The sequence below is a fragment of the Rhopalosiphum maidis genome, chromosome 2, assembly GCF_003676215.2.
Source record: "Rhopalosiphum maidis isolate BTI-1 chromosome 2, ASM367621v3, whole genome shotgun sequence".
Taxonomy (NCBI): Eukaryota; Metazoa; Arthropoda; class Insecta; order Hemiptera; family Aphididae; genus Rhopalosiphum; species Rhopalosiphum maidis.
In genome coordinates this window covers 48403330-48417156 of record NC_040878.1, presented here as the reverse complement: position 1 = coordinate 48417156, position 13827 = coordinate 48403330, and the positions used below count along the sequence as shown (strand labels likewise).

General features: G+C 28.2%; 2 protein-coding genes across 4 annotated transcripts; one reads left to right on the top strand and one right to left on the bottom strand.

Annotated features, from left to right (window-relative positions):
- Positions 1–1050: 1050 nt before the first annotated feature.
- LOC113551234 (zinc finger C4H2 domain-containing protein) lies at positions 1051–7034 on the bottom strand. Of its 2 annotated transcripts, XM_026953357.1 has the most exons (6): positions 6494–7034; positions 5788–5959; positions 5536–5714; positions 2890–3141; positions 2338–2415; positions 1051–1490 (listed from the first exon to the last, which is right to left on the bottom strand). In XM_026953357.1, exons 1-6 carry the CDS (start codon positions 6565–6567, stop codon positions 1361–1363), a joined length of 885 nt encoding a protein of 294 aa, XP_026809158.1. In that variant the 5' UTR covers positions 6568–7034; the 3' UTR covers positions 1051–1360. The 2 variants fall into 2 exon arrangements, with proteins under 2 accessions (XP_026809158.1, XP_026809159.1); XM_026953358.1 differs by lacking the exon at positions 2338–2415 and having other exon boundaries at positions 6494–7020.
- Positions 7035–7251: 217 nt separating this feature from the next.
- LOC113551235 (threonine-rich protein-like) lies at positions 7252–13606 on the top strand. Of its 2 annotated transcripts, XM_026953359.1 has the most exons (4): positions 7252–7407; positions 7536–7853; positions 12830–13168; positions 13244–13606. In XM_026953359.1, exons 2-4 carry the CDS (start codon positions 7739–7741, stop codon positions 13336–13338), a joined length of 549 nt encoding a protein of 182 aa, XP_026809160.1. In that variant the 5' UTR covers positions 7252–7407; positions 7536–7738; the 3' UTR covers positions 13339–13606. The 2 variants fall into 2 exon arrangements, with proteins under 2 accessions (XP_026809160.1, XP_026809161.1); XM_026953360.1 differs by lacking the exon at positions 7252–7407 and having other exon boundaries at positions 7456–7853.
- Positions 13607–13827: the final 221 nt, after the last annotated feature.

Sequence of the window (13827 nt, the reverse complement as noted above, 5' to 3'; positions counted from 1 at the left end):
GTGTCTCAATGTTTTCTAAATCTACCTACAACTATTAGAGAAAAATAATTATACATTTATCTAGATTTTTTGTTAGCATCCAGAAAATAGTCTGTAGAGTTAAGATATGTGATTTTTAACCAATGTGCCACAAGTGTCCTTGAAGTGTGCCAAAAGTTTGTAGTAGATGAAGTATGTCACATTATTAAAGTAGTAGAAAACCATTTAACTACTAGTTTAGACAAAATCAGTCCCTCACCATAACTATATGTTGTTTTACGCAGTATTATTTAACTAAAACTAATAAGGTTTTGCAAAAAAAAAAAAAGAAAGGTAGAAATAGTTGAGGTTTTATTTACTGCCGTCGTGAAATTTTTCTTTTCTTAAAATTGAAACTTACTATTACATAGAAATAATTAAAAGTATGCAATATATTATAAAAATTAATCTGTTTAAAGCATAACTTTTTAAAATGGTAAACAGTTTGAACAACTGAATTTTAATGAAGATTTCTTTCAATAACCTAACTTAAACTCAAAACATAAATATCAGAATTGAACAGACATTCTACATGAATATAATTAGGTATTAACTATAAGAATACTTAATTTAAATATATTATAAATTGACAAAGGTATATTGTAAATCAATGCTCATTAAAATTGATAAAGAACAACTAAAATTCATTATTAACCATTTTCTGTGACATTGCAAAAATAAACAAATCAATAAATACTAGTAAATCAGAAAATACTTTTACACTCATTATTGCTTCTAATATTAAATGGCATTATCGTGGCTAAACATATGTATTTAACCGTGGACATTATCATAATACATAATCATATGTTTATAAAAATCATTTATTTACAAACACAAATTACTTAAGATAATATTTGTTATAATTAACTGAGAAAACATTAACTTGAATTTGAATATACAAAATTATAAATACTTTAATGAAAAAAATTTAATGCAAAGAAATACATTTTTTTTTAAATTTAATACTTATTTTAGGAATGTGGATTCAAGATAATCACAGTTTTGAAAATTTTCATTTTTAATACTGTCATTTTTTTTTTTAATATGTATATATATTATATATTATATACATGATCCTTAAAATATTTTAAAAAATAAAAATACTGTTTAAGTTTAGTTCTCATACTTAGCTCTGCCAGCCTATTTTGAGTTATAAGGTAAGCATCTAAATAAGATCTTATTTAGTATACAAAAAGAAATAGACATTTCCATAATTCTAAAATGTCTAATTTTTAAAAGCCAGTTCAGTGTCAGCAAAGTAGACTTATTTAAATTCTCATATACTTTGAATTCTGATTAAAAGTTTTAATTCAGACTTGTCACTTTGAGTCATTGCTAGTTAATCTTTTTTCTTTGGTTTTTTCGGGTTACGACTCCTGGATTTGGCTTTGCATAATGGACAAATTGGAGCATTACGATGTATTTGTTGATGACACGATAAGCATGATTTCATTGGTGGTGGTTGTTGTCTAAAAAAATAAAAAAAATAGTATAAATAGTGCTTAAAAATTGAAATATGTATTTATGTTTGAACATTTTTTTTATAAGGTTAAGTAATATTTTAGACATAAGTATTTATAATTGTAATATTTCAGACTACATATAATAAATATGTTAGATAATTTCAAATTTGCCATAAATAAAAAAATAAACTATAGTCTATGCCACAATTTAAAATATAGTATATAATTAGTATATTATCTTAAATTGAGGTCTATGCTGAATACCAAATTATATTTATTATAAATAATTTAAGTCGAGATAAATTAATAATTTTAAATTCCTGTTGATTTTAATCATTTTAATAGAAGAAACAATTGTTTATAATAATAAGTAATAACCAGTGGCGTATTTAGACTGGGGTACTCAAGGTATAACAAAAGTTGGGTAGAGGGGAAGAGTACTTAACTTTTACTATGCCACAAAAAAGACGATTTCATTTTTATTCAAGAATTAATGTTAAAAAAGTTGTTTTTTGAGCTCTGTGAAGAATAAAAATTATAGTCATTTAGAAAAATTTAAAATATTGAATTTAACATTTGATTACGGTATTAATGAAATAGAATAGAGATTTCAAAATTTCTGAAAGTTTTAAATTTTTTAGATATATAATCATTTCATTAATTGTACTAAACAATAAGGAACTATAAAACAGCAACAGAAATACTACAAAAAAAATATGACCAAGATATTTCTCCAAATTTTGCCCACCAGACACTATATTGTTTTGATCATATTTCAAGGATATCATCAAGTCTAAGACAAAGAAAGACTATAGAAATGTTAGAAATAGAATTTTCTCCTATTACAACATACCCTGATGTAAGCACTGCTTTTATTTTATACTTGACATTACCCATCACGGTTGCAGCAGCAGAACGATCATTTTCAAAACTGAAAATAATAAAAAATTATTTACGAAATACTATGGCTGAAAAATGTCTGTGATTTATCAATTATTTCCATTGAAAACAAGCTGATACAGCATTTACATTTAGAGAAAGTTTTGGATAAATTTATTTAAATGAAGGCTCAAAAGTTAATTTCTAAGTATATAAAATATTATTGTCTTAAAATAAAAACCAAAAAAATTACAAATAGTAAAACATTAATTTTATTAAATATATTTTTTTAAGACCTTCCTATAGGCCCTGGGGCCCCAGTTTCACAGTACGCCACTGATAATATCTATTATATACTATTAATACTATCTATTTTACTAACATTATACCTTTAAAAGTTTAAACTATGATTAAAAAAACACACATAATACAGATAAGATAAAAAAAATGACATGTTCCACAAAAACAATACATATATTCTACATAATTTGTAGAATACACATACATATCGTTTAAGTATAAGTACCTGAATGTTGGTGGTCCAGGAATTGGAGGTATTGGTCTAGTATCTACAGGTCCACCATTTACCATTTTGCTACTAGTAGCAAGTTGTTGAAGTGGAGCTGCTTGAGATCCAAGAAAAGCCGCCACTGCAGCTTGAGCATGCTGATGTGCTTGAGTAAGGTTTTGTACACTATCACCATTGTGCCAATCTGAATTAGGGGGAGTTGACACAGCAGGTTTAATTTGTTTATCAAAATAGGTCTGCACAAATAGACTGTAATAAAAATAGTTCAAACTAATTAATAACAAATAATCTAAGATAATAAGAAAAGAAATTGTTACAAATTGAAAGGTAATTTTTTATTTTCATGTTTAAAACCATAATTTTAAATGTTATTAAATGCTACATTACATGTTAAAATATAACTATCCAAGAAAAATGTAAAACGACAAATTTTAATCATCAATTTACATTAAATCAAATTCTAAAATAAAAAATTAAACAAAATTAAATTACTGTTAATTTAAATAATATTGAATACAATTATGTCTTTATAAGTATATATTAGAAAGATAATGGATAAATATTAAAGAACAATAAAAATAGTTTATACTATAAATTATAATAAAAAATAACATTAAAGAGATTAGGAATATGGTTGTTGTTCCTTATATGCTGTAAAAAGCAATAAGCATAGCTTGCTAAATTATTTATTTTTTTTTTTTTTAATTATAAAAAGTAAATAAAAATATAAATCATTTTAGTTAAATTAAAACAGAAATGATAATTTATAGTTGACTTGATTAATTACTTGGAAAAATCAATTTAAAAAATAAACGTATCTCAAACCTGAATATTTCTAATAAAAATTATAATTAAAGAAAAGTTGGAAATCAGTAAATTTTGGACATGCAGGTCATTTTCAAATAAGTACTCGACTTTTGAATTACATTCAACTACTTATTTAATAAAAATTAAACTGGGCGACTAAAATAATTTAACAATATTTTTTTTTCATATTATTGTAAACATTTCAAGGTTGATATAATTTAATATTTTATTGCTATTATGTGTGCACCGATATATAATTATTTATTGTTAAACAAAAGTATTACAATAATCATACATTTTTAAAATTGTTTAACTATTGTTTAGGGTTTCATTTTAATTGATGAATTATTATTATATGTGCCAAATAATATTTTTAATTATTATAATAGTTTCTCATACTTATAAATAAATTTATATTTTATTTTTAAAACTCATAATTAAAGTTTTATTCAAATCATTTTTTTAAATTTATATTATTAGGCACAACTTTAAAATTATTAAATGAGATTTTATTTATAAAAATGTCCAATTTGGCTTTAGGAGTAAGCACTCCTTCCTCCATCAACTGCACAGACTAGTTAACAATACCGCCTCATCCCTTGAATAAAAAAAAAATTTGCTCTGGGATTTTTCTTGACGTTGCTCAGGCGTTTGATCGTGTCTGGCACAAAGTGCTATTGTTCAAACTATTATTTTTACCTAACCCGTTATTTCTCTTGCTCAAATCATTCTTATCAAACCGCACATTTTCAGTAAGATGTGAAGACGAAACTTTTGACCCACATCCTATAAAAGCTGGCATTCCTAAAGGCAGTATCCTATCCCCGACTCTCTATAATATATATATAGTAGATTTATCCCAATCTATTGACACTACTCTAGTTACCTTTGCCAACGACACAGCCATAATCTCAACCAACTCCGAAATAGCCACCGCTATTAACAACCTCCAAGACCACCTAACCCAACTACAAGATTGGTTCAGCTTATGGAAATTAAAAATTAATGAAAACAAATCCACTCACATCACTTTTACCTTCAGGCCTAAAACAATCCCCTCGGTTAGTATAAATAACCAAATAATTCCAATGGACAAATTGGTCAAATACCTAGGTCTCATTCATTGATCAAAGATTAACTTGGGCTGATCATATCAAAGCTAAAAGAACTTCACTTAACTTCAGGCTTCAAAAATTAAGAAAACTTCTCTGATCCAAAACCTCTCTCACTAATAAAATTCTAATTTTTATAAATAAATTTTACGTCCCGCAATGACATACAGAATTCTCTAGGGAACCTCGAAAAACTCAAACCTTATCAAATTCCAAGCGTTCCAATCAATAACTTTACGTGTCCTCTCTAATGCTCCCTGGTATGTCAGTAACCCCGCACCATACACCATGACCTCAACTTACCATCAATATCCTCTCTTGCCTCTCATCAATTTAACAAATTCCATAAAAACACCTTTAAGCACTCTAATCTGCTCATATCTAAACTCTCTTATTGCACAATACCTCACAACCCCCTCCGTCGTCTCAAACGCAAATGGCCACATGATTTACTAAATATTATTTAGCACTTTTTGTATAACATTTTATCTCCCATCAAGTTCATAAATTGGAAGTAGTGTCACTGGATGCTCCCTTCCCTCATGTTGTCACGTCTAATAATCTATTGTATCTAATTTACTTATTGTTTTTCTTATACATGTAAACAGATTGTAAATGTCTTTTATATAAAAAAAAAAAAATTAAAATAATTCTATAGCAAATACTAATTGTAGAATAGTCATACACAATAATTTACTGATAAATTTAAAAATAAAATGCTTACTCTGGTCGCACAAGATCACTTTCTTCTTCATGAAGTTCAGGTAATCGTTCTAGTCCAAGTAAATCTCTACGCATAAGGTCAATATCTGTCTTAAGAGGTTTATATTCATCATGGACTTGTTTAGCACGTTCCATTGACCGATTTCTAGATTCTTCAGCTTTTTTTATTACACTTTCCATCTACATGATACAAATAACAATATATATAAAATCATACATTTATTATTCAAAGATTTAAAATTTTCAAACAAACGGCATTTATATCAGCATGTATCTGTCTAAGTTCTTCAACATGTGCCATTTTTTCTTGCAGTAAAAGTTCCAATTCCTTGCGATATTCAATAAGACATTTATCTTCTTGATCACTTGCTTCAATTTCTTTCAAAATGTTCATTTTTAGAGTTTCCAGTTTTTCAGTTTTATCTCTAAAATTATAGTATTGTATATTGTTAATGAATAAAAAAATATTTCAAAAAATAAACGATCTAAATGTAATCGGTCGACTGCTTATTTAAGAAAAAATAAAGATTTATACTAGCAAGATTAAAGATATACCTGCAAACGAACGGTTGTAAATGATTAGGAGAATTACCGATAAGAATGTATTTGTACATTTATAAATAGGTACTCAAGTCTCTAATAATTTGTCAAAATGTTATGGTAAGGTATTGACGTATTGACAGAGGTTAATTTGTGCGCAACGGGTAACCGGTCCAACCACCGACAAACCAACTTATCCATTGATCACCACGTTGTCAAAGGCTGTGGATGACCGAGAGGGACGTCCAAAAACACGGACCTGCCTTATTAGAGACGAGGTTACGAAAACGATTGATAAACGACGAGTGAATCGCCTTGATCAGATTATGAAATTGGAATCATGGGACAAACAAGTAACAGCCCGAACGCTCCGTCGGGGTCTAACTTACGCGACGAGTATGTAAAATATCGTTCCTCACCTGATGTCTTTCAACGCATCGAGCTTTTTGAAAACCTCGTCGCTTTGGACTTCTTCGGTCATGTTTACGGACATAACGGTGTTGGCACGCAGACGACGATCAAAACAACAACAACAACAACAACGACGGTACGATAGGTGCCCTGCAGCGGTGAAATCGATATTTTAATGCACGGCGGGGCGAGCGTCGTCGGTGGTGAAACAGCGGATGGACGGGACGATGACCACCGCGGGACCAGATGTGCGGACATTCACCGTTATCAGTAGAGCGTTATCATTGCGCGAAAAGGGTGTTTGGTGTTAGCAAAATCCATAAAGATAATAATATTCTTCGTCGTGCTCGACTGAAAATACATGATCCAAGGGACATCTCGGACGTTTCAAATCCCCTTGTTATAGTTGTTAATTGTTATTCGTCACTGTCTCATCGACCACCGTTTAAATTTTAGTTGTACGACAGCGAACACAATGAACTGACAGTGACAGTTATCGAACAAATCGGACTATCGGAGTGATAATCATAAATAATAATAATAATAATAATAATACGGCATTACGGCGAGCGATAATAGTTTATTGGCTTCTTGGTCCTGCCGAACGTACGGTTTTCTTTTCTTCCACGGTGCCGCCGCCACCTTTTGACTGTTCCACGGCCGTTTTTGTCATTAAAAATATAACATAATTACAATATTCGTCGCTCGGCGCGGGCCAAGCAGTGCACGCACAGCTGAATCAGCTGATTTCGACGTTTGTTCTGTGGTTCAGTCGCAATAACGTAGCTTCGTCGACGACGTCACTACGTCAGTGTATAACACCATAAACACTGTCCAGAGGTCTTTATTCTGATTACACACACACACGCACACACGCACATACACACACATAAACTCATCAACACAATCGCACGAATCACGCGTAAGTATACAACACACACATATATACGATATATGTACTTGTACAATACACACGTCACACACACGACGATTCTCTACAGTCTATAATAACGATATTCTGTCTATATGCGCTCATTTTATTTGTTGTAGCCGTAACAGCACTGCTGCGCCGCGGACTGTAACGTTACGTGTGGCAATTGATCTCAGTCGATCGCTTTGTGTGCTGTTGTTGAGTTGTTCCTGGTCTCTTCCGCGTTTAGCAACTTCGGCGGTTCCTGTTATTGTGTCAGTGTCTGTCCGCACACGATACCACACCCCCACGTTTTTCACATCGTCATCGTACATCTGACAAAATGGTCTTGTTGAAAACCACCGTGGTCGTCCTCCTGGCCGTCGCGTGCGTTTCTGCCGCCAACACGACGTTCGCCAAACAGTCGCAAGATCACGCCGAGCTGAACCTGCCCGTCGGTGAGTATCCGCCATTCGATCGCATTAACGATTCAGGACGACAATTGCGACAGCGGTGTTAGCAATAATAATATTGACAATCGTATGTTCAAGGTCAACGGCGATACGCGACACGTACGCTTCGCTGGTGGCTTCGATAGGTTTTCTCTCGGATCGCCATTGTTCGACTAGCTCGTCGCACTCGTCTATCCATTACCAGAAAATAAAACTAAAATAACTCGCAGGGTTTTACGATTACACCCACACCACCCACATATTGGAACCACTGGTTCCGTGGCGTTTCGATTATGACGTCTGTACTCCGCGCACGGTCCACCTCCCTCTGCTAGTCACCCACTGGACTTTAGCCGTGGTGTTTACAAATTACGTTGCCGACGTCACATTATTTGTGTTGTGATTTGTAAGCAATGTGAGCGCATAGTTGTCATTGTTCTCTAGGCTAGATTATTTGTTAGTTATTGATTTATCCCAACCGATTATTTTCTATATTGACTTTAGTATCCGCCCCCTGACAGTTTTTCTCTCTTTTTATAACCGTTTTTAAACACTGCTTAGTGCTTACTGTGTTCAAGGTTGAGGAATTAGGCCACAATGGTTTTGACTGTGTCACTGCAACTAGATGATTGAAGAGTTATTTTTGTTTATAAAAATACATTTAATACAATGAAACTGTCTTAACAACATGTAACATTTTCCATTTATCTCAACCGACTGATTGAATTATTAAACAGATATAGTGGCTCATTGTTATTTAACAATAGCCTGTCTTTGATAACTTTTTATATTGTGCAACTATAATTTCTTATAAATGCATCATCATTTATAGTTTTTTTTATATTTTTCTGTTTTTTTTATTGATTGGGTAAATTATTATCTCAATTAGTGTATTAAATATTAATATTTAGATAAATTATAAAAATATTATCTTGTTTTTACAAACAAATAAATTAATTTGTCTTAAAAATAAAAAAATAAAAAAATATATTATATTTGTTTATTATTAAACATAAATTAGTTTAAAAAATATGGTATTCTAGTATTTTACTTATTATGTTACAATTTAATGTTAAACCACATTATTAAAATATTTAAAATCGTATTTATTTCTTCATCGATTCTTTTATCATTAAAATAATATTTTATACAAACAAAATAATGTTTTTTTTATGGTTAATTAATTGTTAGCTATTACGTTTAATATTTTTATTTTTAAACTACCCTAGGCATCTTTATTTAAACAACTAGATTTCCTTATAAATATTAAATAGAATGCATACATGATTAATAAATAATATATATATAATTTAATAATTACTTAAACATATATGTTGAACATGTTTGGTGTTATATCTCTAGTGAGATAGCTCCTTTCCTTACCTTAAGTCATATGGCTTCAAGTGTTTTAAGTACTTATTTACTTAAAGGTTGTCAAGAAGTTGTTTAAAAGTTTCGATGGTGTGCAGCTCTAGTTTTTTTGCATAGTATTAAATGGAAAACTTTGATATTTTGGCCTGATGAACATGAATGAGAAACCATCAATATTACCTCAAATAATCTATATCCATTTTTCTTTGATAATATATTAAATTATTTGTACACTGACCATTGTTATTCATTTAACAAAAAAAAGAATTTAGGATCCAATATTTTCAACAAGATTTTCTATAACTACCCATTGAAGCCATGTTTAAAATTATGTTTATATTGTATTTGTTTTCAAGTACTAAAATAAATTGAACCTATTTGAGATCTTTAATTGCGTAGAATGTTATATCTTCATTTTGAAGTTAATCTTGTAATACTAGATTTAGATAATGCATAATTGTTTGACAAATTTTGTTTAATCTTAGTAACATTTCTTTAACATTAAAAGTTAATAATTAAGTTAAGCAATTAGGTTAATTGCTATTTTCAGTTATTGTTATCACTGTATTATAATATAATGGTAACAATTTTTTTCTGGATTTGTTTATTTGATTGAACTTCAAATAATATGTATTTATAATGACTCTCCAAATTTTGAAATACTTTGTATAATTTTCTGATAGTAAATTTGCATTAAGTAGAATCTATTTTGTTTTGAAAGTTTTAATATTGTTAGTTTTCTTTATTTTAATTTTAATGTTAGTATTAAATATGTAAAAAAAATGGGTACCAAAAAATGTTTATAACTTTATTTATAATTTAATATAACAAAAATATATTAATACTTTTAATACGTAAATTTACTGTAATATTATAATTAATGTCACAAAATAGATTCTACTAAATTCAAATTTTCTATATTGTGTATACAAGATGAAAAAAACACAATATAATATAGTCTGTCTAGCGAGATAACGTGCTGATTTTGGTCGGTCTGTGGCTCATTTTTTCATTGAATGGAGTATAGTCACCATGTTTTCTTAAAATAAAATTTAAAATTTCATAATAATAATATGATAATATTATAATATATTTAATTTTAATAGAATTAAAAGTATATTTATTATCTAACCAACCAATATTTTAAATTAAGTTTTCTTACCTTGTGTATTTTAAAAATTAAAAATATGTATTAACAAATATGTTAATGTAGTAAGTTTATTAAACTAAGAAATTTGTTAGGTTTTTATTTTTTTTGCAAAATAGCACACCTAGAGAATTGTATCTTCTCTGTTATTTTAGATTCTGATTTTTAGAGTATCATAAGATTATGTAGTACTGTTTTCCTTGTTTAAATGTTAAAAAATATTTTTTTAAAATTTAAATACCGATATTAGGTAATGCATTGGTGAGTTTCTAGTATCTATTTAAATTAATTTTAGTATTTATTAAAAAAAATATTTTAGAGTAGAGGTTCCCAAACTTTTTATGGTATAACCCATTTCAGAAAATATTAAAATTTCGACGAGATACTGATGAACTTTTTTATTCGATAACTTTTAGATTGACAGTATCTTGTACACACTTATAATCATCACATATAATCAATGATACACCTAAATTTAAATATCAATGTATAACATAGTTACACAGAAAATACTGTATCATATTTATTTTAATTCATAAAATCTGTTCTTATGTATACATATTTCAGTAATATTATAGTAATTACCACGTAGTAAATCATTGTAAAAACCCAACCATGTATAAGGTTTGTTTAAAGCTTTGGTTGTAGGTTGGGTTTTGTTACTTGGCAACTTCTTATAATTTAGTTAATGTTGTTCTTGCAAGAAATAAAGTCATCTTGGTTATTAATCTAATATTAAATATTTAAAAACTTAATGTGACCCTTGTATATAATGGCAATCTAAAGTAGGGGACACAAAAAATGAGTGCTGACTGTCATGCGCTAAGCGGTTATAGTGGTTGTTAAAATCTTTAAATAAATAGTTCTCAGTTTATTGGATTTGATGGTGAATTTATTAATTAGTTGCTGAGAATCAATTGTTACTATGGTGAGTATGAACCACGGCCGCAGGGACCAGCGCTCATATTTTGTATACCCAACTATAGTTTATAGAGGGTATGGTTTAGCATTTACACAATTATATTTTCAAACTGACCTTTTACTTACCTTTTACGTATGGACTTATTTTAAATTTTATTAGATACTGACAAATAAATATGCTTTATTGAATCTCATATCATATATTATAGCATTAATTTGAAATCTAATTATAGTTGTTGATGTGTTTGCATTTATTAAACAATTTTGATTGAAAAAAATATTATAATCTTTGTTATACATGCTTTAAGATGTTAAATTCCTTATAATGTTGATTTGATAATAAATTATTAATTATATTTTGACTAACTGAAATTATATGTATGTATTCAAATACATTATATAACTGTTTTGTTTTTGAGATTGATAAATGTATGCCTTGTGGATTATAATGTGTAATGAAGAATATCGACATTGCTTTTACATTGAGTTTTTGGTTCTGTAAACATTTTTGGGCTATAACATAAAGAAGTAGAATGTATTATTATTTATTTATTTGTCTATTTATATACATTTGATTATTTGAATCTATTTGATATTTTCAAAAATAAATTTGACATATTAGTAGGTTAAATACATAATTGTATATTTAAATTTTATTACTTATATATACAAACTGGCTAATCTAAATATTGGAAAAAAAGATTCAGTTAATCCATTAGCACAATTAGCTTTAATTTTTATTTAACATACCCAATAATGTATTCTAACTATTGATAACCATACATGGGCCTAATCGAGGGCCTAATAGGTGACTCAAAAAATATAAAAATTAGCTCACTATTTTTCTTTTACAATTTATCTGTCACTTAAATAAATTAAAATAATTATTTGGAACAAGCATTCCTTTATAAAGTGATTATACTTTGGTTCTTGTTGGTGAGTATTGGAATTAAACATTTGAACCTTGAAAAATGCTAAAACGTTAAACATAAAAACTAAAATTGGAATCAAGAATTTGATTAGGTTTTAAGTATTTTTTTCTTTTTGTTAACAACAATTTGGTATTTATTTCATTATATAATAGAGATTACTATAATAATACATTTTTTAAATTATTATAATATATCTCTCTTAAAAGTAAAGCTGTTGTTTAAGTTTGAAGTAGGCGAGTCACAATAAATAAACTTAAATTAATGTACAATATTAATTATTGATAATACAATGAATACCTTATGATATAAAAATATTTTAAACTTATTATTAGTAAATAAACATAATTGATAATATGTATATATTATGTACTACGCTCATTTATTTTAAACATTTTAGTTCAATTGCCAATCGTTATTATTTTGTCTACACATTTTCTATTCCTCTGTTTGTGAATTTTCACATGACTACACATTTATTGTTAAGATTTCTAATATGTAAAAATAATATATATTATAATATATTTATAATATTTAAATATTTAAATTATTTATTTTCAATAAATTATTAGAATTAATTGTTAATCTAAAATATTTTTTTTTGTTTTTTTCAGAACCAATTAAACCATTATCATCTGGAACCAATACCAGTTTAGTTCCACCCACCACTACCACTAGTTCACCACCTTCAACTAGCACATCAACTACAACAAATAAACCTTCAACCACAACTTCTTCAACGACAACTATTCCATCATCAACTACACCTTCAAATGTTACCACACAGGCACCAAATGTCACAACTACTACACCTGTTACACCAACAACTACGCACTCACCAAATGTCACAACGACTACATCGAGTCCAAATGTTACAACTGCTGTACCTCCAACTCCAGAACCATCTCCAGCACCATCTCCGGCTAGGAGTTGGGATGGTCCAAGTTTCTTAGGTATTATTGAAATTAATTCATATTAAAAAGATATAAAAGTAATTTTTATAACATGTTCTTATTAATTTATTTCAGGTGGCATGGTCCTAGCTTTTGGTATTGTTGCAGTCGGATTTGTTGGATACCGATTCTTCTACTTAGGACGTGGTGGTGCCTACCATACTTTGTGAACATTGATAATCTGATCAAATTATAAAAAATATAATATTTTTTTTTATATATAGGGCTATCTAATTTAATTCAAAAACCTATATAATTGTAAAAATATTTTACTGATTAATTATTTAAAAAGTAGAGCACCCTTTCTCAAAATTCAGTGCTCATTATTTATTTTTTAGTGGCATACTTAAATGCTTCAAACAAAATTAGGAATTTGGAAATCCATCGTAGATGATATTAGTATTGTTTATTCAGTTCATATTTGTTTTTTTTTTTTTTTTCAAAGAATGAATAGTTAACATTTGACAAACTGTTCTTATTCAATTTATTTTGGTGATAACTAATGTAAAATTATTTTTAAGTATTTTTTTATATAATTAAACGCTGTAAAGATAATTTTGTCTTTTTTTTAAAATTATGTTTCATGTGACTAATATATATGTATTTATTTGTAAGAAAAGGGTATAAATAAGTGTTAAGCAAATCAAAAATTATTTGAT

Bases quoted from the DNA above. Each gene is read 5' to 3' on its own strand.
- LOC113551234 (XM_026953357.1), bottom strand. From the start codon at position 6,567: ATGTCCGTAAACATGACCGAAGAAGTCCAAAGCGACGAGGTTTTCAAA. The intron at 5,960-6,493 runs GTGAGGAACGAT...CTATAATTTTAG, and splicing joins GATGCGTTGAAAGACATCAG to AGATAAAACTGAAAAACTGG. The intron at 5,715-5,787 runs GTTTGTTTGAAA...TGTATCATGTAG, and splicing joins TACATGCTGATATAAATGCC to ATGGAAAGTGTAATAAAAAA.
- LOC113551235 (XM_026953359.1), top strand. From the start codon at position 7,739: ATGGTCTTGTTGAAAACCACCGTGGTCGTCCTCCTGGCCGTCGCGTGC. The intron at 7,854-12,829 runs GTGAGTATCCGC...TGTTTTTTTCAG, and splicing joins CGAGCTGAACCTGCCCGTCG to AACCAATTAAACCATTATCA. The intron at 13,169-13,243 runs GTATTATTGAAA...AATTTATTTCAG, and splicing joins GGATGGTCCAAGTTTCTTAG to GTGGCATGGTCCTAGCTTTT.